Raw genomic sequence first — 22,215 nt, 5'->3', positions numbered from 1 at the left:
TTAATTCACTAACATCATTTGGTGTTTCTATAATGTTACAAATCAAAATATTACATTTAAAACAGAAATACTGTGCGTCTCTGTGTGTGTGTGTCGCCCCCTACCAGTAGCCTCTTGTTATGGCGTTAATTAATGTGACTGAAGTGTAGTGACCCAGATGGAGTGGACGCAAAGGGAGGGAAGGGAAGCAAAAGAATAGAAAAGGGAAAAAAAAAAGAAAAATGGATGGAAAAAGTAAAGTGACATGCTTTTCATCTTAAGAACGCAATTCAAACTCTTTCTCACCAACACACACCGTGACTTTCTGGGTTCCCCGAGTGCTTGAGTGCTTTGTGTGCCATTTCGTAAAAAAGGAAGTAGATGAAATATTTACCACCAATGAAGAGTAGAGAGCTGCTGTCCTCTCTGCTCCACTTCAACAACCATGACTGTTTAAAACTGAACCTTAAACTGAACCACATCCCAACTGGAGGAAATGCACAGAAATTATTATAGTATTACTGATTCTCACACTGCCAAACCACTATAGGGTGAAATAAAGATAAAGAAAGATTCAACTTATTGTTATTACAGCTGCATTAAATAATTATTTTTCTTCTATTATCAGCCCAAATATTAAAAATATTAAGTTTATAATTACATAACGCAAATAAAAACAGCAAATTCTGACAGTGGAGAAGCTCAAAACTGGGGATTTTAGATTTTGTCATTCAAAAAAACAACAGAATTATGAACCTAGTTGCAGATGAATGTTCTGGCTATCAACTCATCCATTAATCAACTAATTACTGCAGCTCTAATTGTTATACGACTGTATTTATATGGCAAAACATTTAGTCCATACATAAGTTGTTTTTCTGAGTGTGACACAATTGTAAGTAGTTTTATTAGCAATAAAACCTGTAGTTTCTGTTGTATGAACATCAGTTGCAGCAGTAGCCTCAGGGCACAACTAGAATTAGCAGCAATAGTAATACTGGCAGTGATAGTAGTAGTAGAAGTTGTAATATGTAATAATAGTAAAAGAAACATGAGTGGCACTGTAGTAGTATTTAACATTGATGAAAATAGTACTCATAGTTGTGCATGCTGCAGCAGTGCGTGTTTAAATAAATAGTAGAATATAATCACATATATGATGACTGTGCAAACAAACAGCAAGCAGAAAACTGCAGGTCGTGTTCAAGATAATGAACATGAATTTATGGTTATAATTTAAGGTTATTCTAACCTCCTAATGTCATGGTTATTATTGTAGCCATAAAAAAGGTGGTTTAACTTTAAGTACCTTCTTTTCTTTCCTGCCTTCCTTCCTCCCTCCTTTCCTTCCTTCCTTCTGTCCTTCCTTCTTCCTTCCTCCCTCCCTCCTTTCCTTCCTTCTTCCTCCCTTCCTTCCTTTCCTTCCTCCCTTCCTTCTTTTCTTTCCTTCCTTCCTTCTTCCTCTATCCTTTCCTTCCTTCTTCCTTCCTTCCTTCCTTTCTTTCTTCCCTTCCTTCCTCCCTCCTTTCCTTCCTTCTTCCTTCTAACCTCAAAGTGATCATTTTAACCCAAGTCATGATATTTCCTTAAATGTATCATTATTATTATTATTATTCTTGCCTTAACCTGACCAGACCTTAACCACAATGTTGTCACATCACAAAATATCATTATTTTTTAAAAGTGATTTAGTTTAGTCACATGGTCAAAATCACATATTTGGTCATTAAATTCGGAGGACTTGTTTGGTTGTGCTCTCTGCAAGCAGTGTAGACGCCTCCTTGATGAACTTTTGTGCTTTGCAGGTGTGAGTAGGATTTCTGGGCCAGTCTCAGTCAGCCACAGCGGGCGCCTTCCTGCAACATCCCAAAATCCCTCCTCTCCTCTTCCTCTTTTTCTTCACCTTGTACCCTCTGAGGCTGCTGTCAGAGCAGACGGACTTCCTCAGAGTCCTGATGTGTTTCTTCTGCTCCTGAATCTTTGACTCGAGGTGAGACTGGATCGCCGTACCCAGGGATTCCAGGTCCACTGAGGCACCGTACACCTCCCATGTCATCCCCTTCTCGTCCCACGCTACCTCTTGCGGCTTCACTTCATCCCTTTCCTCCTTGATCTCTTCCTTCTCGTTTTGCTCTCTTGCTTTCTCCTCCTCCTCCTCATCCTCCCAAATACTGTCAGCGCTTCTGTCCCTGTCTTGTTTTGGTCCGAGATGTGGCTCAGACGCAAGCGTGGGGCTTTGCTGGAAGCTGTAGGTACGCAGACAGGCGGGGAGGGATTTAGCCTTGTCAGTCACAACAGAGGGAAGCACTGATTGGCTGAACAGCTCGATGTCAATCTTGCAGACATGCTGGAAGGGAGGCTGACCAGCAGGGACGCAGGACACTGATGGGACCGTGGGTGAGATCGAACTATCAAACTGAAGGCTGGGAGAGCCAATTGGAGAGGAGGTAGTAGCTCCCCTGTGAAGGCTAGGGCTGGTGGAGACTGAACGTTCAACTGACTCCACTTCCACCTGGACGCCCACTTCCCTCCATTCCACTCCCTGCGGATGATGCCTCTGACTGGGGTCGGTCATGGTTGCTGTTTCCCTGATACTCTTGGAGCTCACTGGATGAGTGGAAGGGGGAGGCAGAGGAGAGGAGGGAGAGAGAGACAAAGAATCTACCAGACCATCTTTCTGTTTACTTCTCTCCGGCTTCTTCTCTTCTTTCTTACTCTCTGCACCCGTCGGCCTCCATGATGACATGTTGCCACCAGCGGTGATGGCATTTGTGTCTCCCAAGTGACCAGGTTTGCTCAGCGGGATGATTGGTACAGTCGTATCTGCTGGCGACCACCCTTCTTTGTCAGTCACATCTACACCTCGCATGGCACCCTGGGATTTCACCAGTCCCCCTGCAGCTGCTGTTTTGGTTTCAGGCAGTTTTAAATGTTCTTCCTCGATAGCAGCGTTTGGTTTCACCGAAGTCTTGGTAATGGATTCGAAGGTAAGACCCCGAGTCAGGCTGGTATTATGGGGTGTGCTGCTGGTTTCCACAGCAACAGATATCACAGCTGCAGGCTCTGGTGTGGATCCTCCCCTTGTTGTCAAGGCAACAGTGGTTCTGGTTTTGGGGCTGGAGGTGGCCAGCGGACCCAGCATCAAACTGGAACCTGGAGGAAGAAACAACTGTTTGAAAACTGACTAGCAAAACATTTTATTATATTTTTTCCAGTTCTCTTAATAACTAATTTCTATAAATGAATGAAAAAACAAATGACACTCCTATGTCTGTTTACTAACTGTTATTCCAATATTTATTAGCTTTTACCTTATTCTCTCAAATCAGCATCAGAACTTGATCATGACATTCAACCCTTACCAAAAATAAAATATAATACAAATTTGCTGACAAATAGATAAGAACCAGAAAACAGGTGCTTATGGCAATGACTGAACTCTCAGGCCAAAAATGTATATGATCACAGGTCTTTTATTAAAGAGTGTACTTCAACAATTAAGCACTGCACTAATATAAAAGCTGGGGGGTATCCAAGAGACGGATTATAAAAAGAATGGCAGTAGAGGCTGAGATATCCTAAATTTTAATGACTATTATCGGTCAAATCAAAAAAGGAATAGTTTCGGCATTTTCCATGATGACTCAAAGGTTAAGTAAATGCAAAGTGGACTGACAATAATCAAACTCTGACTGCTCCAAACATCAAATACAATAAAAAAAGACTTAATTTTAAAAATGGTGGCCTAACAGAAACAGTTTGAGAACAACAAGCAATGGAGACACACTGCATTAAAAACACCAAACGACACTCATTTCTATGAATACAAACCCTCCTGTTGCCCTCGAGTCAAGGAAGGAAGGGAGGAAGAAGGAAGGAAGGAAGGAAGGAGGGAGGGAGAGAGAAAGAAAAAGAGGAAGGGAGGAAGGAAGGAAAGAAGGACAGAGGAAAGAAGGAAGGAAGGACAGAAGGAAGGAAGAAAGGGGGATGGAGGAAGGAAAGAAGGAAGGGAGGAAAGAGAGGAAAGACAGAAGGAGAGGGGGAGGAAGGACAGACAGAAGGAAGGAAGGGACGAAAGAAGGAACAGTCAAAACAGACGGGGTAAATATGACCTGGGAGGACGACACAAAGGTTAATGCAAAAAATAGCTTTTCCTGGGGTTTCATAAGTGGATGATTTTCCCTCTTAGATTATGTGATGATTAAGAACTTGAGATGCAGCTGAAAGCTTTGCAAAAAGCTAGTAAGAAGACCTTGAGTTAAGATTGTGTCGAATTGATTGTCTTCTTATTATGAGAAAGTTGTTACTCAAGTTATTGTTAGAAATACGGTATTATGGTCTATTTTTGACTCATTTTTATGAATACAGTCTGTTTTAAACATATCTGTGATATTTTATTTACAAAAAAGGTATATCTCTCTAAATCCTTCTTTCCTTACAGTCCAGATTCCTTTCTGACCTCCAGCAGGCTGTGTTTTCACTGTTTTTACACAGAATTTGCATTTTTAATGACCACCTACTTAGATTTGGCTGAGGGTTAAGGTTAGGAACCAATTAGTAATGCAATTTCCCTTGTGCTGCATCTTTACCTGGAGTAATGTCAGCAGCTGGAGACGTAAAACAGTACATAGCAGTCTATGAAGTGGAGTGTGATCCTGAATGAAGGGAAGAACCTGCTGTTGCGCATTTGAGATTTTAGCAGGATGTTTCAGAACAGGAAGATTGTTTTTTAGTTACCTCACAAAGTAAAAGTTATACTTTCAAATTTAGCTGGAGGTCGATAACTTAGTTTTAGCACATACATTATTTTCCTTTAGCTGAATAACAGAAAGGAATTATTCTTACAATAATAAAACCACATGACAGTAAATTACCTGGAGCAAAACTAGGACTCCTCTGGCCATCCTTGCTTGGTCCACAGCTGAGACCTTTACCAGGACCCGATCCAGGACTCTTACTTGCTGAAGAGAGTGTCAAGGAGGTGGAAGAATCTGCCAGAGTTGACTTTGAACTAGACCGAACTGGCCCAGGCTTAGAAGAATCGGAACTGGCTTTCGGATCTGAACCAGGCTTAGCACTGATGCCTGTGGTCTTGAGGTGGTTGTCTTTGGACCCTGATAGACCAGTTCTAGAGGAGGATGGGGAGATGGATGCGGCAGGATCAACCTTAGAGCCAGAGGCCACCAGAGAAGCTTTAAAGATGGATGGGGTTGGACTGGGCTTATCAGAAGTAGAGCTCAATTTCAACTCGGATGCAGGTTTACAACTTGGACTGGTTTTGAGATTCTTGGGATCAAGATCATCATTTGACCCCAAGACAGATTTAGAACCCATATCTGTCTTTGTATCAAGGCTATCTCTGGAGCCTGTCCTGGACTTAGAATTGGGATAGGCTTTGGAATTGAGTCCAGTTTTAGAGTCTAAGCTGTCCTTTGATCCACAACTGATTTTGGATGCGGTGCCACTTTTAGAATCCATACTATCTCTGGACCCCATCCCTAATGTTTTCAAATTGGCACTGGCTTTGGAATCAGAGGCAGTTTTAGCATCCAGACTCTCCTTGGATGCTGACGTGCCTTTAGAATTTGAACTGTATTTGGATCCTGAAACAGCACTTAAATCTTTACACTCAAAGTTCTCCTTAGACCCTGACGCGTTACCGGTTCTAGCTTTTGTTTGCACGGACGGTTTAGGACTCAGGGAACTCGGTTGGGTGGTCTTGGTACTAAGCAGTGCTGATTCAGATCTCTGATTCTGCAATTTTGGGCCAACAGTGGTCATCTCAGAAGTGTTAGTCCTTGAGTCTTGTCTGGTCTGCCCATTTAACTTTGCTGTTCTGTTTGCTGATTCTGGTTTGGGTGTTTTGGGGTTAATTGTTGGGGTTTGATTGGCCAGTTTTGGACTGATAACATTTAAATCTCCTCTCTGACTGTAGACCTTTGGGCTTACAGGAAGGTGTAGTGTCAGAGGTGACTGTGTCCCATCTTCTTTCCTGGTTGTTTGCATTTTCAGGCTCACTGTTATTTTACTTGTAGTCTTTGTTGTCAGTCCAGTCGTCGCAGCAATTTGTGGTTTGGGGTTCATGACACTTGCAGATTCTGATCTCACTATTTGTGTTTTGACTCTTTCAGTTGTTCTGGGGCTGCTCGTGATCGTCGTTTGCTCCAACCGGTGTGGTTTTGGACTTGTAGTCATGAGTGTTGGAGTATGTTTGGGGTTTGGGGATTTCAGCCTTTGCTCGCCTTTGCTGTTCACTGACGCTTCGGCTGTTTGTGAGCGAGACAATGATGGAATTCTGCTTTTTTGCCGCAACAGATCATCTCTTTCCCCTGGTGACTTCACAGTGGTTGTGAGGGTGCTTGCTGATTTGCCAGTTTCTGTAGTAACTGCTCCTTTTGCCCCAGGTCCCCCATCAACTGTATTCCCATTGTCCTTTTTGTTGCCACCATGCAGAATCAAACGGGGGTTGCTCGGCGAAGTCAGGTTGAGGTTGAGGTTGAAGTTAGGCTCTGCCCCCTTGCTGACAATGGGATCTGTGTTGCAGAGGGCTTGTACAAGCCCCGCCTCTCCTGGGATCTCACATTCTGATTGGGCAACATCCTTCTCGCGTTTAGAAACATTTGGGGATGTTTCCATGGTGATGGTGACTGTCTATACAGTAGAAATCCAGGAACAGAAGTTTGTCTGTACAATTCGGCAAAGGTGTCACCTGATTGAAACAAATCATCAATACAAGTCAAATATAATTCCCAAACTACATACAACTGATCAGACCAGAAGAAAATAATGAATGGATTAAATTATATGTTATGCTTAAAATGATGTACTTGGTGTTATAAAGAAATACATCTATCCTCAATTTATATTACTAGCAGAAATAGAAGCAGCAGTACCAATAGTAAAGAAAGTCTATTCTGTGATGTCATTTTTTATTATTATGAATGAAATAATGACGGAAAAGAAAATGTCACAACTTCAGATACATTTTCCTGGCTGCTACTGTAAATATCATCTTCTTTCCGACAGCTATTTTCTATCCAACAGATGAATCTGATTGTTTGTTCTTCCCCTCCTGTGCCTGACACATTCATGCCTAGTTTTGTAAATAGTCAAAGTGTCACCTTGCCTGAATCAAGAGGCTAAAGGTGGAAATGTACTGCAAAGGTTGTAAATCCTTATTAGACAAATTAGTTGGGCAACATAAATGAACCTTAAAAAAATCCATAATATTTTGTTTTATAACGATGCAACACATTTATATTCTTTCAATCCCCAACTGAGATGTGGTATATTATCATTACATTTGGAATCAGGACATATTATTATTATATTTGAATAGTATTGGCATTGTCAGTTATCTCAATGAGATTAAGTATTATTTTATATTGTCCTTTATATTATAACTGTACAAAGAGTTTCTCAGTGAAACTATATAGTGCATAGTTCCCAGCTTTCAGATTTATTTTTTCTTATTGTCTGTCTATATTGTTTGTCATATTATTGTGTCATATAATCCCAGGAGTGAGATTTTAATTGCATGCCATAAAAAAACTTATTAAGGGCTGCAACTAACAATGATTTGTACCATTGGTTGTTTTCTTAATTGCTTTCGCTATGAAATGTCAGAAAATAGTGAAACATGACTGTTTTTCTCATGGTGACATCTTGTTTTTATTTCATCAACAGTCAATAATTCAAAGATATTTAGTTAAAAGTCATGCACGACACACAAAAACCTCATGTTTTTGCTTAAAAAAAAGATTAAAAATAGTTGTCAAATCATTTTCTGTTGACCGACTGTAGATTTATTATTGCAGCTCTAAATTCATTCATTCCTTTATATATCATTAATCAGCAATAAACCTTTTAAGCACCATAAACTTACTGAATCACTATCACAATGAGTACCAGAGTAATATTTTAATACGGTAATAAAATAAGAGATGAAATGCCATTAAGCATGACAAACTGCAAGTCTTTAAATTGATACTACAGGATGAATTAATGATTCATGTAATAATAAAACTCCTATAGGAAAAAAAACTGTAATTTAATTAAAAACTCATGACAGGAATGTTAAAGGACTATTGCACGGATACCTCAGTAGAAACAATGACATAACAAGCTCATAATAATGTAAAGGTTCATAAATCACAATATAAATAGAAAGATTTAAATACCCACAAATCAGCATTTAATCACCGTAATCCAACTAATGGGTATTAAACTGTGACAATCTTAAACTCATAACGATTCATTTATCCCCCTCTCTGTCTCTACATACCTGTTCAGGGTCCACAGACAGCATCGGTCAACAGAGGCGTTGTCGACGGTGGAAATCCCATCCTGCTGTCTGACGACTGCCTACCGAGGAAGACAAGAAAAGCTTCAGCTGCTCCGTCGCTTTTCCCTCCTCTGAGCCCTACCAGAGGATGCGTTTATGAATAAATAAAAGGACGAGGGAGAGAGAGAGAAAGACAGAGGGCACACAGAGATGTAGTCTCTCCTCCTCTTTTCTGTTTTAGCTTTCTTTTTTATGCTTTCCTCTTCATTTGTTCTCTATTAATGTTCTTTAAATTCTTCTACGCTTCTTCTTTTGCTGTTTCCTTCCAGTCCTTCCTCATCTCCTCCTCATCCTCAGACCTTTACCTCCATATGTTTCTCTAACTCCTTTTATAGGTTTTTTTCACTTCCTTTCTTGTTCTCTTTCTAATTCTATCCGTATCTTTCCTGCTTTTTCTTCCTTTTTATTTTCAGACCTCTTCCTTCTATCTTCCCCTTCAAACGTGTAGTTGTTCTGTCCTCCTAATACTTGTTGTTGTATGCAGTTTAGTCTTTGTCCTAATTTCATGTTAAGAATGAATTGGATAACAAACATGTTTACAAAATCATTTACAAAAGAATTTTAAAACAGTACTGTGTGAAAAAACCCAGTGCGCTCATTCATTTCAATGAGAATGCTGCTCTGGCACCTGGTAGTGACAACAACAACAATACATAGAGTGGTGCAGTGTTTGAATATTTGATAAGAAACTAATGGATTTAAAAACACTGACTTTTACTTGTTCTGTCTTTGCTCCAAAAACAATTAATTCAGTCTTACCCTTGTTTGAGAACATTTTGGCACATCCAGTTCTTGATTTGATCAACGCACTGACTCAGCGCTTGTATACGAACAAAGTCCCCTGATGGTATTGTTATGCAAATTAGGGTCGTCTGCATAATAATGGTACAATATCTTGTTGTCATATGAGCTGTAATTGTTTGAATGCACTGAAATGGGATATGATTAGAAACAAAGCTCTTCCTTTTTCAATTTTGTGTCACTGTGACCTGAGGTACGTAAAGCTCTACAGTGAAAGAAGCAGTGTCAGAAAAGGTATCCATTATTAAAATCTTACTTAGCAGTAGAGAAGTAATGTATCAAAAGAACTCTTACATAAAATGTCTCCTTTGTATTACATCAGTATAGATTATTATAGAATAGGAATTTTATTACAGATAAATTCATGTCCAAGCAGCATTTACGGTTGTTGATAATAGATCTAGTTACTGTTGGGAAGTGTAACCTGTAACAGTGCACTTTATTTTATCTTAATTTAATATAATTTAAAATATTTTATGTGAAAGCAGTAAAGTGGTTATGAAAGTTATCATAACACAACTCATATGCATTTTTCTTTTTTCCAGTTTATCTATATTTACAAATTATCATTTTATTTTACATACATTTTACATTAAAAATCAATGAGACAATTTCACAATTACACACATAAATTTAGCTTCAGTTAACAAAATATCATTATAAATCACAGCATAACTAATAAAACTTTAACATTAACTCATATACAAACTGATTTCTGTAAACACATACTACTCAAAATAGCTGCTACTCAGTTTAACAGCCCGCCAACGGTTGCTAATGGTTGCTAATGCTAGCCATCTAGCGCTAACAGCTTTTTCTCTTTTTCTTTAGCTTCCTGACTCTGCTGGTTAATAAGGTCATTTTTACATTTTAAAAAAAAAGCTGTAATTAATTACTCACAGAGACTTTCTTTGGCAAAAAGCAGCAGAATTATAACTGCTCCAGGTTTTTTTCTCTTTTCTCAGAGTTCGATGACTCTGGGTCGACTCTGTCAGTCTGGATGCTGCCGCGTCTCTACACAGCCTTTTAGTGATGAAGCTGGTTTAACTAGTATTACATAAATATAGTTAATCTTTTTTTTATGTTATTTTTTTATTTAATATTCAAAATCATTTAGAAAATCACATAGATTAATCTTCCTATAATTTAGTTATCTATTTTTTCCATTTAATTTATTCATCTAGGCTAATGTCAAGGTTTTGGTAACCGGGGGTTACATGTAGCTATGCCTTCATCCAGTGGAATCAAAGACCTTGTGAACAACATAAGATTGAGGCTTAAATTATAAAACTGAGAATTAATCTGCAGATACTCCACAGCAAGTTTTAAGATAGCTCTCTGAGTCGAGCAAAGCAGACATTTACACATTTTCCAGAAATATCTCCAAACTTCTGCCAATGTGTCACTATCTGAGACTGCCAGTCAATGAGTGACGTAACCGAAGCCTCAATGGATTTATCTAGATTTCAGATAGAAGGAAAGCGTTTCAACTCTCAACCCTGTCTTTCTACTCGTGTGTCACGCCAACTTCAGCTGTCTCAGCCAATAGGATGCTGCAACAGTGATGCTACCTGACAACAACAGCTGACGAGGTATTGTCCTATTGTTTGTTTGCGTGTTTGTACTTGTACACCAGCAGTCAGACGGCTCCCTTGTTACTTGGTCGATGGATCTGGGACTTAGTGGACAGGAGGAGGGACAGCTCTTTCTGCTGTATAGAGTTTATTAAGGAAAGCCTGGTTAATTACCTCTTACACACACATATACCAACACATATACACATACACACCAGATTGAAGATAACCAGCTGTTTTTTGGACGTCTTCCTGCTGAGACGCAGCATGTGGGAGGAGAACTTTGAAACAGAGCAGTAAGTCATCTCGCTAAAACACTGAAGACAATTCTTTATCTGATGTGTATGCTGATAAGTGACAAACCCTCATTTAAATAATCCAGATGGTCTTCTGTGGTTTGAACTGATTAAATGCAATCACCACATGAAACGTGGGAGAATTTCTCTTCAAATACTCCCACTGAATGTTTCCTTACAAATAGCACAAAATAAAAGTTGAAAGCCAATAGTTTGAAGAAACAAATGATATTACCAACCGTTACCTTCAGTCTTAGAGTACACAGCATTGATACAAACTCAACTGTTGTATCATAATCTCAAACTAAAACTATTCAAGTAAATTTTACTGGTGAAAGTATCTCCATGCTACGCTTTCATTCACTCAGCCAAGGATTTAATCCCTTCTCCTGTTCAGAAAATTAGTTACTGGTATTATTTAATAATGGATGACCAATGTAGAACCAAGTTGCTAGCTTCTAATTGATGTGTAAATTCAATCTGTTGGTGTAGTAGCCACGCACATAGCAACATCATCTAAAGGATTATAGCAGCTTTTTGAGCCACTGGCTGTTGGTTTACATGAAAACGACCGACAAACATGGTGGTAGTCTTTTTGTTTAAGCACTTAACAAGCTAGCTAAGCAACATGTATTTATATACGTTTAATGTTGAATATAAACAAGATGACGGTAAAATTATAGCTAATGCATCATGCTTAGCTAATAACTACAATACAATGTAAAAATGTAGCCTTAATAAATTATAAAGTAGTTAAATTAGCTGAGCCCTCATGTAAGACAGGCTATAGTAGCATTTAGCTAGGTTAGCAAGCCAAATAACCTCACTAACCCTGAATTCCAGATTGAGAGTGAAACTAGAACCATATTCATAATTTACATTTTTTACCACAGCTTCTTTTTTCCCACTTTAACAGTTTGTTAACTAGCACTTGAAGAAATTGTTGTTATTTGGAGGCTAAGCTACAATTGAGAAAAATTCATCCAGTTTGTGTAGATAATAAGTGTTTGTTTCTGTTTGTCCACGTGTCAACCAGTGAGGTTGGCCGTAAACTAGACTACTCGCCGGTATCATGGCGAGAGTATTTTGACCAGATGGAGGATGTGAGTGTGGGACTGCCCGATAGCAGGGATGTCTTCAGGGTTTATAAAGCTGGAAATGAGGGACCTCTGCTGGTTCTGCTACACGGAGGAGGACACTCAGCCCTGTCCTGGGCTGTCTTCACTGTGAGTATCTGAACAGTCAACAAGTTGATCAGATGCTGGTCTGATTGATTGATTGATTGATAGCAGCCACATCATGAATAACAGCAGCCTGTCTTGGTGTTGTTCTGTGTTACAGACAGCCATCACCAGCAGGGTGACCTGCAGGGTACTTGCCATGGACCTCAGGGGTCACGGTGAGGCTTTAGAAAACTTAAATATCCAATGGGCAGTAAATGCAAGAAATTTGGATTGTTGAGCTGAAAGACTGATTTGTGTTTGACTTGGGCTGGAATCATTGGCTCTAAAATGGAAAAAACTTTGCATTGTTAATGCATGGAATGAGCTTCCAAAGGGTGTAGTCAGACTCTTTCAGTAAACTCTGGTCAACAAAGGATATTTTATATAATTATAAAGTTGATTTGTGACTATTTGTGGAATTGTTGTCATGTTAAATAAGTATATTGTGGTATTTTTTTGTAGTATGGTTTGTTTGTTTTGAGTTGTAGAGTGTGTAGGGTTTGTATCCTATACCTGAAAACATTCAATGAATTTCTATAAATAAAATCAGTGACAAAGTTTATCTGCTACTTAATTAATTTGAAGTCTGGTTTCTGTTGTCCTGTTGTGATCTAAATAGTATTTAGCGTTACTTCCACTCTTTCAAAAATGAGAATTATGACTTAAAAACACAATAGATTAATGCCTTTAATGTTTGATTTGCATTATTGTAAGAATTTGTTCTCTGTTAAGGTGCCTCATGTGTCCGCCAATCAGATGACTTCTCAAATCAAACTATGTCCAGGTAACGTTCAGTTTTTGCTAATCCTACTATATCACCTCAAATCAACAATGTGTTCTTCCAATACAACTATTAGGCTACCAGAACGACTGTTGTACTGTTACTTGTACATACTACACTGCCACTGGTGATGCTACAAATGCTGCTACTTGTACTACTATCAATGCTCTTATCAATTTCTCTTCGTTGTTTGTCCCCCTCTTAGCGACATAGCCAATGTAATTCGAGCATGCTACGGTGACACTGCTCCCCCCATCATCCTGATTGGCCATGGTGTTGGTGGGGCGATTGCAGTACACACGACCAGCAACATGTTGCTACCGTCCACTGTGGGCCTGGTGGCTATAGATGTTGTGGAAGGTAAAGATGTTTTTGTAAGCATCTTTGGGCACATTTTTTTTTTAAACTGTGATATTTTGATTTATATTAATTTACAAATATCTACTTCACTCATATTCTTTTCCTCGTGCAGGCAGTGCGATGGAGGCACTCCACAGTATACAGAACTTCCTGAAGGGAAGACCCAAGTCCTTCAAGTCCATGGACCATGCCATAGAGTGGAGGTGAGCATTTAACAGCCTTGCAGTTCAACACCAAAACTCTCAGGGATAATCTGGCCCAAAATTGCCAGTAGTACTTTTAACTTCAGCTGCTTCTCAGCCCAAATCCAACAAAACCGAAGGATTAAGGATTATATGTTATTATCTTGGACAGACCATCAGCTCTGGACTTATGTACAATAATTTAACATGTGTTGAGCATATAAAACAGAGTGTTATGCACCAAACTGAAGCATGACAGAATAAAAACACTTAAAAGACCTTCATGAAATGTTGATGAACATTTAAGTTCTGAGGGTTGAAACATTAATAAAGTGAGTATGGTGTGTGATGTTGGAGTGTACTGGGTTTTTTAGTCCTTTCACAGTCACTGTTTGTGACTTGATGTACCTGTCCACAACATTTTCTGGAGTGTCAGAATTTTGTGTAGTACCAATCAAGCTGCTTTGTAAAATTCACTTTGCTTGTACATTTTAGATACATGAATATTTTCATACTATTCATATGTAGTTTGAACCTGTTAGCCAGCCAATCCTTCAGATAGGTCTTTCCTTTGTCTTTCAGTTACAAGAGTGGACAAATCAGAAACCTGGAATCTGCCAGAGTCTCAATGGTTGGTCAGATCAAAAGGTAGGCTGGCACTGTGTGGTCAGTTAGAAATGCAAACCTAACAATTTATTTCCACCATTATCTCCTTGATTGAAAGTTGATTACAGATGATTGTTGGGAGTGTTTTCATGGATACATTGTGTCTCTATTTTAGATATTTAGAGAAAAACATATGCAGATTATTGACTTGTAGTTGGAATTTGTCTATTTTACAAATCTAACGTCATGAATTTAGTCTGTGATAATAAATTTGCATAAATGTGAGAATATGTAGTGCTTTTTGTAGTGTTATTGACTATACAGTTGTAGCCCAACCCCAACATAATTAAATGGTTTGAAGCTATTCAAAGATTCCGAAACTATTGAACTTGACATGACTAAGGGACTCTGACTTGCTATGATAAAGGCCTTTCATCTGCCTCTTACTGTGTGTTAGATGTGAGGTAGAGGAGGTCAACACTCTGGAGCAGGCCAGCCCAGTGACTGATGTAGTTGTTGAGCGCAACGAGGAGTTCTACGATCAGAGCTACGTCAACGATAAAGAAAGCGCTGCCTCAGAGGTGAGCCTCAGTGAAGGCCAGGTATGAAAACGACTGCACAGACACACTGATGGTAAAGTAACATTCCATTGACTTACATTCATTACAAAGCAACTAACTTTTCCTTCATTAGATATGTTTGTTTTATGCTTTCAAGGATATATTATTTTAATAAGGACTTATGTTATCAATGCGTGACAATGTGTTCTGTTGACTTTCATTCATTGTGGGACCTCCAGCCTTCCCATTCACCATTATCATTCAAATTGTATGTACACAAATATGTAAAGCTGTTAATTATCCTTGCAAGGACATTGCATTGACTTCCCTTCATTTGCATTAACACCCAAGTTAAACCTGACTTTCATTAATTACCAAACCCCAGAACCTGACATCGACTCTTACTGACATGTCAAAGATCACTTGTGTGACTTCTGATTCCTTGCAAGTCAGATGAATCATAAGTATAAACACAAATATGGCTATCCTTACCTAAGAAAAGTCACTATTTACCTGCATATATGCGCTCAGCTCTGAAGTTACCAAACTACTTTCCAGTTGCAGACTTATATTTATTCACCAACCTTCAACCCTACACCTAAGCACAAACAGTATGACTTGATTTGTGCACCAAACTTTGTAAACTCTTCAAAATCCTTTGCCTCCTGTATCTCAGATTCCTTCGCACACGAATGTATACATATTTTCTTCATGCCATGTTCTGTGTTACAAAAAATATAACTGATCAACCACCCTGTGTCTGTATGTGCATCCATGCCAGAGTGTGTACAAGTGGCGTATAGACCTGTCAAAGTCAGAAAAGTACTGGGATGGATGGTTTAGAGGAACCTCTAACCTGTTCCTAGCCTGTAACCTGCCCAAACTCCTGCTATTGGCTGGTAGGTACATCAAGTTGTCTATACATTAAAAAAGATCATCATGTGTGTATTAGCTGCTGTAAAATATTGCCTTAGCGAAATGTCATTTGATATTTGTCTAACAGTGAATTAAAGCATTTTAATGTTTCATATGTACCAGAAGCTGCTTCTGTTTTCAGGCATCGACCGGCTGGACAGAGATCTGACAATCGCCCAGATGCAAGGTGAGAGCCATAGAAGTCTGTTGGTTTTGGTTGTATAAATTGTGGCGGGTGCACACAGCCTTAACCCTTTATATAGTTACATAATCTGACGAATTATTTCGGCGCAATTAACCTGGTTTCCATCCGAATATAGTGAAAATTTTAATCAAACGTCCTGAAAACTGGCAAAAGTGCAAATTATTGTACTATTATTGTTATTGTAAGACTAAGTATTGTTATCTCCATCCAAACTTAGAAGTTGGTTAGTTGGGATAAACACCAGGTGGGGGTAGTTTTCCAGTTGGTGCCATTAAACCATTGCAGAAGAAGATGACCTTGTTATAAGAGTGGCAGTTGAAACTCAAACAAAAGAAAACCATGTCGAAAACTTGAGTGAAATATGATATTTCTGTTTCGTTTCATGTTTTCATTTGAGGAACATGTTTTCATTCTTCTGTGGAAGCTTGAGTGACGTTTAGGTCACATGCTTCATGTATGTCATTTTTTATTCACTCATTCAAGTCTATTTCCGTTGCATTGTCACATTTTACACATACAACTTTTTCCACCTCATGAAAACATTAAAACTTTTTTGCATTTTTTCAAGATTTTTTGAATCTTCTATGTGCCCACCACAGTTTAAGGGCTTCGATATAGAAGAACATGTGCTTTATGATACAAAAGGTGCTGTTCTGCCAAAACAAACCAAGTCAAAGAATTAGTGGCGAGGAAGATGTAAAAATAACACCTCCCATATGCTGGTTCTCCACAAAGAGGGGGAAGGAAGCAATAGAAATGAACACGGCTGATGGGAAATGTAGTCCTAACTTGGCGAGTCAAAAGGCTGCATGTACAGTACATGGAGAAATATTCTAATATTGGGAATAACTGACGTTGTGTTTCTACATTAACTGTGAGGGAAAAGGTGAAGGACATCTTCACTGCTGCAGACGTCTCCAGGGACACACACACTCAGATGTACACAGATACACACACCTTGAGGCGACAGTTCCTCTCCAGAGACAGCTGCTACTGTCAGTCAACAACCATGCTGGAAGTGACAGCTTAAGACTGTGTATGTGTGTGTGCGTGTGTGAGAAAGAGAGAGAGAGAGAGACGTTAAAAAACATACCTGTCTTGCTGTCTGCCTCCAGGTAAATTCATGATGCAGGTGCTGCCCCCCTGTGGCCACGCAGTGCAAGAAGACAAACCAGACAAAGTAAGAAAAAAACATTTATGTTACAGTCTATCCACATTACTGTGAATCTGATCTCAACACCACCACTGTTTAACATCAAGTAGTGCCACACTCCAAGAATTGCATGATCCTTTTAGGTGTTGAAAAATGACAACATATTTTCTGAAATTGTGGAGATGGTTTTTGCAGAAACACAGACTTATTTAATATAGTAATATATTTTATAAAGTCTGGTTAAATAAATCCAACCAAAAATATTCAAAACCAACCGTACTTACAATAAAAATGTCTATAAATTAGTGCTCATTTTGAAGCTTGATCCCTTTCAGTGTGTTAAATAAGTGTCCTTAGTTTCTATTGGACTACTTCAGGTAGCATATCCAAGTTTCTGAGACCAGGATAAGGAGTTTATATCCGCGAAACACAATCAGGGTAATCCAAAAACCCAAACATAACCTGGATACTAGTGTGGATGTAAACGTTTTCAATGCTACCACCTTTCCATTTTCAAAACTTTTCAGCCCAGTTTCCCACAGCCAACAATAAAGGGTGATCAGATGAGAATAATTTGGACTGTCTGTGTGTGTGTGTGTGTGTGTGTGTAGGTAGCTGAAGCTGTGGCCGCCTTTCTGTTGAGACACAAGTTTGCTGAACCAAGAAGAGACACTAGGAGGTAAAACATATAATTCACACAAATACAGTAAACTAACATTAAACCATACTTAAAGCCAATAATATACCCAGCCTCTGTCATCTCACATATTCTCCTTTAGACAAGCTAATAGTCTCCAAGTCCTTCAACTGTTTAATACAAATTTTACATTAGATGAAACTCAGAATGCTGTTTTTTCTCTCTGCAGCGCCAACTCTTTCACACAATGAGGTCTGCAGGTAAGATGCTACTGAACAACTCTCAAGACATGATTTATAGATAAAAAATGAACTGCTTGTTATGAACACTGCCCGTCTTTCTCTTTTATTTCAGACCAGCACAAATGAGCTCCAGATTTGGAGTTGACTGCATACTCATTTTCCCTGAAGACAACCACAAACCTTCATTTTTTTTCGCCTCCCAACTTCATCCTTTTATCGGTAGCTGCTGAAGTCCATAGTTTAATTAAACTGATTGTAAATCTAATTGTAGAGATATTTGTGAGTGACTGCTGCTGTGTAGTTTCTGTTCTTCAGTAATGTAACTGCCCAACTCTTTTCTCTATTTACGTCTTCTATTATTATTAACAGTTAAAGTACTGAATAAAATACATTACAAGAAAATAATACTTTAAAGATTAATGTGCATTTGCTTTGACCGTGATCCAAATTTACTGTATTTCGACCACTGAGCTTCCTAAAGCCCAAATCCACTAGAAAACTATTAAAAAAAAACCCAAAATGACAATATAGATGTAACATAAGGAACAATGAAAGCATCATGGTATCATCAGTATTGCTTTCAAAGTAAAATATAAGTTAAATAATTGACTTATTGAGTCACAATCATGAGTCAGGTTTGCCAAATTAAGTTATTCTAATTTGTATTTATAGTTTTGATTTTAAAATTAGGTTTTTTTACCCAATAAATCCAAATTATATGAATTTGACGGAGGCAAAATGATGATGGTAAATAAAAAAATTAAGAGTTTTTCTTTTGGAATTAAACTAAATGCTTCCAGTTTTTTCCATTGTCATCCAAGTCAGACTGTTTGGGAAAAAAAAAAAAAAACTTTGCTTAATGTTATTAATTTAAACCATTTTATACTCACTGATCTTTCTGGTCTCAACGAAGCTCGGTAAGACTGCTATGCTAACACCTAGCTAGCACTTCAAATGATCTGAACTCTAGCTAACGGAGAATTAGACAAAACACGAAAGGTAGCAACCTTGTTAGCTTTGTCCTCTGTTTTATTTGCATTTCCCTCACAAAGGGAACGAAGGTGAAAATAATCTAGTCTTACTCCAAACTAGGGTGTAAAACGAATACGTAGATGGTCATGTTAAGAGAAATGTCAACGACAAACAGAAGAGTATTTAACTTAAATCTACAAATTATTTCCAGAAAAAACAAATGAAGAAATGTATTTTTATTACCATTAACGCAGGGAGTAAAAGATGCTAATGTTAGCAAACATAAAGTGAGACTGTTCCAGGTGTCTGAGGTACTAATTAGCTCTTCCTATCAACATTTAAATGTTTCTTCTGTTACTACTTACAGATGATGATGAAGGTAAATGTTATCTCCATTTGTCAGCGTTACGACATTCTTGGATGTATCTGTTGTGTACATAGTGTGTAGCATTAGCGGTGTCATTAGATAAATATTTGTTGTTCAGTTTAATCTTCACTGTGATTGATTTGTCTCAGTCTTCTTTTTTTGTGTCTTTTGGTTTTGTCGTTATTGTAAAATGATATTTCCTTCATGAAGCTTCTCCAGAAAGTGATGTATGTGGAATAAAGTACTAGTAGCCGTGACAACCACCAGAGAGCAAAGAAAGAGCGCCCTTCCAAAAAACAAAGGGTGTTGCATTCAATGAAGAATAATGTTCTCTCTCATAATTATTGTTTAGTGTATCATGATTACAAGTCCAGTGTCTTGCAATTAAAAGATTAACTTTGCATATAGTATTTTCTTAATTATGAGATCGTTTTCTTCATAATTATAAGACTTTCCTTTGGTAGAAACTACTGAAAATCCAAAAGGCAGCAAATTTAGTAGAGCTGCAATGAATGAAACGATCGCTAACTAGTTTGAAAACTGATTATTCATTTTTTTTGAGAAAAGAAATGCCAAATTGTCTGATTCCACCTTCTCAAATGTGATGTTTCTTTAGTTATCAGACAGTAAACTGAGTACTTTTGGGTTGTGGACCTGACATGACAGTTGAGGATGTTTTTAAAAATACATGAGCATCAGCAAACCCCAGACTGTAAAAAAAAAAAAAAAAAAAAAAAGAGAAGAAAAACAAAAACTTGCAGTAAAATTTTATTTAAATTCTGTCCTGAATCAGAACACGTGCAACAACTGAAACACAGAAACAACATGGCGTCACGCCGCCTTGTATTTACACGTGTGTATGCAGGTGTGGTTTTTTTGTGTTTGCGTGCACAGGACAATCACACAAACAGACGTTCTGTAAAACAAAAGTTTCCATTAATATTGTAGAAACACACATGACACATCACACCCTGTTGTCATGGTAGCCAAGGGGGTTACCAAGACTACAAACGCATCGGATCATCTCTCAACTCTCGCCGTCTCTCTGGAAGGATCTGTGTTTTTTTCTTTTCTTTCCCCCCTAAATAAAAACTTAACTCTGACAAATTCCTGATATTCATGCTTTAGTGATGACATTGAAATGTAAAATCCCCTTAATGGGACTACGTGGCTCAGGATTCACCTGCTTCAAGAGAAAAGATGAAAGTATGAGACGAATCAGAACAGCTGTTCTACAAACACATCCAAGGTGCAGTTTGATGTGGACTAAACATGTTTCAGTTTAGATTCAATTCACAAACTCTTCAAAACTGTCAAACATGCTAATTTCTACTTTAAAAAAAGGCAAACAGAAACAAGAGAAAAAAGACAAAAAAAAGCAGACAAATATGTCGAGATGCGTGAGGGGAGAAACAAGAACAGACTTTTCCAGAACCTTCCAGAGAAACAGAATTAAAGTGCATCACCAAACGAGGCTGAGCAACCAATCAAAACACAGCATACAGGGATAACAGCCGATGGGGCTGCGCAGAGGAACCAATCAGACGTCATTACTGGCAGTGACATGAAGGTCCCATTTTAAACACTTTGACGGTTCATCACAGCGGTCCGGTTGGCTATAAGCTTCTTAAAAAAAGACTAACTAAACCAACTGCTTTAAAAATAAAAGAGGACTGTATCTCCTGAATCACTTAACTATGATTTAATATCTCACAATAACAAACATCTCTTAATTATGAGACTTTAGGTCCTAACTATGACTTTTCTTGGTGTAATTATAAGATCTGTACCTCGATGAGAAAATATATATATATTATAACTGCAAGATCCACAACTCCTAATTACAAGAGCCATATCTCATCATTACAGGTGTAGAGCTGCAACAACTGGTCAATGAATCATTCAACAGCAAATGTAATCATCCAACATTTTTATAGTTTTCATTGTGAGGATTTGAACCTTTTCTTTGTTTTATGTGAACAAAAACTAGTAAACTAAGTATTTTCAGCTTTTGGACTAATGGTTGATCAATTTAAGTAATTTAATATCCCAAATCATATTAAATTGGAAGATTATAATGACATTAAACATTAGTTGCAGTCCTAATGAATTATGGATCCTATATTTGCTTAACAACTAATCTGATGGAGCGACTGGTTACCGTATTTTTCGGGCTATAAGGTGCACTTAAAATCATTTAATTTTCTCAAAAATTGACAGTGCGCTTTATAATCCGGTGCGGCTTATGTATTAATTCTGGTTGTGCTTACTGACCTCGAACCGATTTCCGAAAAAGTAACCGAAAATCTGTCAAAAAGTTTTAGGACTTTGGTAAACTACGGAGCCGCACCGCTTGATGGATTAGCGGAGCATTACGGCTACCGTAGTCAGGAGCCTCGCGGAGTAATACCTACTGTGCTTCAACATACCGGTAATATTATGGTTCGGAAGAGGAATGAACTGAAAAAGTGATTGTATTGTTTTGTATTTTATGTGTTACAACTGAACAATGTTGAGAGTTATTGTGAATGAGTTGAATAAAGTTCGACTTATCTGAGACACGTTTTGTTTGTCTTAATATAATCCGGTCCACTTTATGTATGAAAATAGAAACATTCATTGATATTGCGCTTTATAGCCCGAAAAATACGGTACTGTGCATAACATGTAACTGCAACGTCCCTGGTTCGATTCCAGCCAGGGACCTTTGTTGCTCTTTACTATCAACTGTTCAATAAAGACCCCAAAAAACCCAACCAAAGCCCCAAAAGAACTAGAGATACTTATTAATTAATTAAAAGCTGATCATATTTACCAGATATGAAAATAATAGTTATGTGATTCAGTCTTTCTTTGTGTGACAAGGCAAAAAAACCTCTATGGTCCCCAATTTGGCGTCATGAACAATCTTTCTGCCTAGTTAAAAGTATGTGTGAAAAGCAGCAGAGTCTTAAAGAACAGCTGCAATTCATCTTTATGTCTTTAGGTCAATTAATCAAAAACTACTACTGATTATGA

General features: G+C 38.1%; 3 protein-coding genes across 5 annotated transcripts in view; 2 read left to right on the top strand and 1 right to left on the bottom strand.

Moving 5' to 3' along the window:
- LOC134006179 (zinc finger protein 208-like) overlaps positions 1-22,215 on the top strand; it is a 1,001,836-nt gene that overhangs the window by 952,077 nt on the left and 27,544 nt on the right. The gene's annotated exons all lie outside the window — the stretch shown is intronic.
- gprin3a (GPRIN family member 3a) lies at positions 1,650-16,947 on the bottom strand. The gene is made up of 4 exons (XM_062445268.1): positions 16,920-16,947; positions 8,264-8,343; positions 4,854-6,688; positions 1,650-3,132 (listed from the first exon to the last, which is right to left on the bottom strand). The coding sequence occupies exons 3-4, from the start codon at positions 6,613-6,615 to the stop codon at positions 1,811-1,813; spliced, it is 3,084 nt and encodes a 1,027-aa protein (XP_062301252.1). The 5' UTR covers positions 6,616-6,688; positions 8,264-8,343; positions 16,920-16,947; the 3' UTR covers positions 1,650-1,810.
- Positions 8,274-19,475, top strand: LOC134006203 (protein phosphatase methylesterase 1-like). Of its 3 annotated transcripts, XM_062445292.1 has the most exons (14): positions 8,274-10,716; positions 12,031-12,220; positions 12,336-12,393; positions 12,950-13,001; positions 13,204-13,358; positions 13,471-13,561; positions 14,123-14,188; positions 14,604-14,748; positions 15,488-15,605; positions 15,764-15,808; positions 16,942-17,006; positions 17,591-17,658; positions 17,846-17,876; positions 17,971-19,475. In XM_062445292.1, the coding sequence occupies exons 2-13, from the start codon at positions 12,089-12,091 to the stop codon at positions 17,865-17,867; spliced, it is 1,017 nt and encodes a 338-aa protein (XP_062301276.1). In that variant the 5' UTR covers positions 8,274-10,716; positions 12,031-12,088; the 3' UTR covers positions 17,868-17,876; positions 17,971-19,475. The 3 variants fall into 3 exon arrangements, with proteins under 3 accessions (XP_062301276.1, XP_062301277.1, XP_062301275.1); XM_062445293.1 differs by having other exon boundaries at positions 8,274-12,220; positions 14,604-14,727; XM_062445291.1 differs by having other exon boundaries at positions 8,274-12,220.

This window comes from Scomber scombrus, chromosome 23 (genome assembly GCF_963691925.1).
Source record: "Scomber scombrus chromosome 23, fScoSco1.1, whole genome shotgun sequence".
NCBI classification, from domain to species: Eukaryota; Metazoa; Chordata; class Actinopteri; order Scombriformes; family Scombridae; genus Scomber; species Scomber scombrus.
The sequence above is the reverse complement of the archived record's forward strand: the minus strand, read 5'-3'. Positions and strand labels throughout refer to the sequence as shown.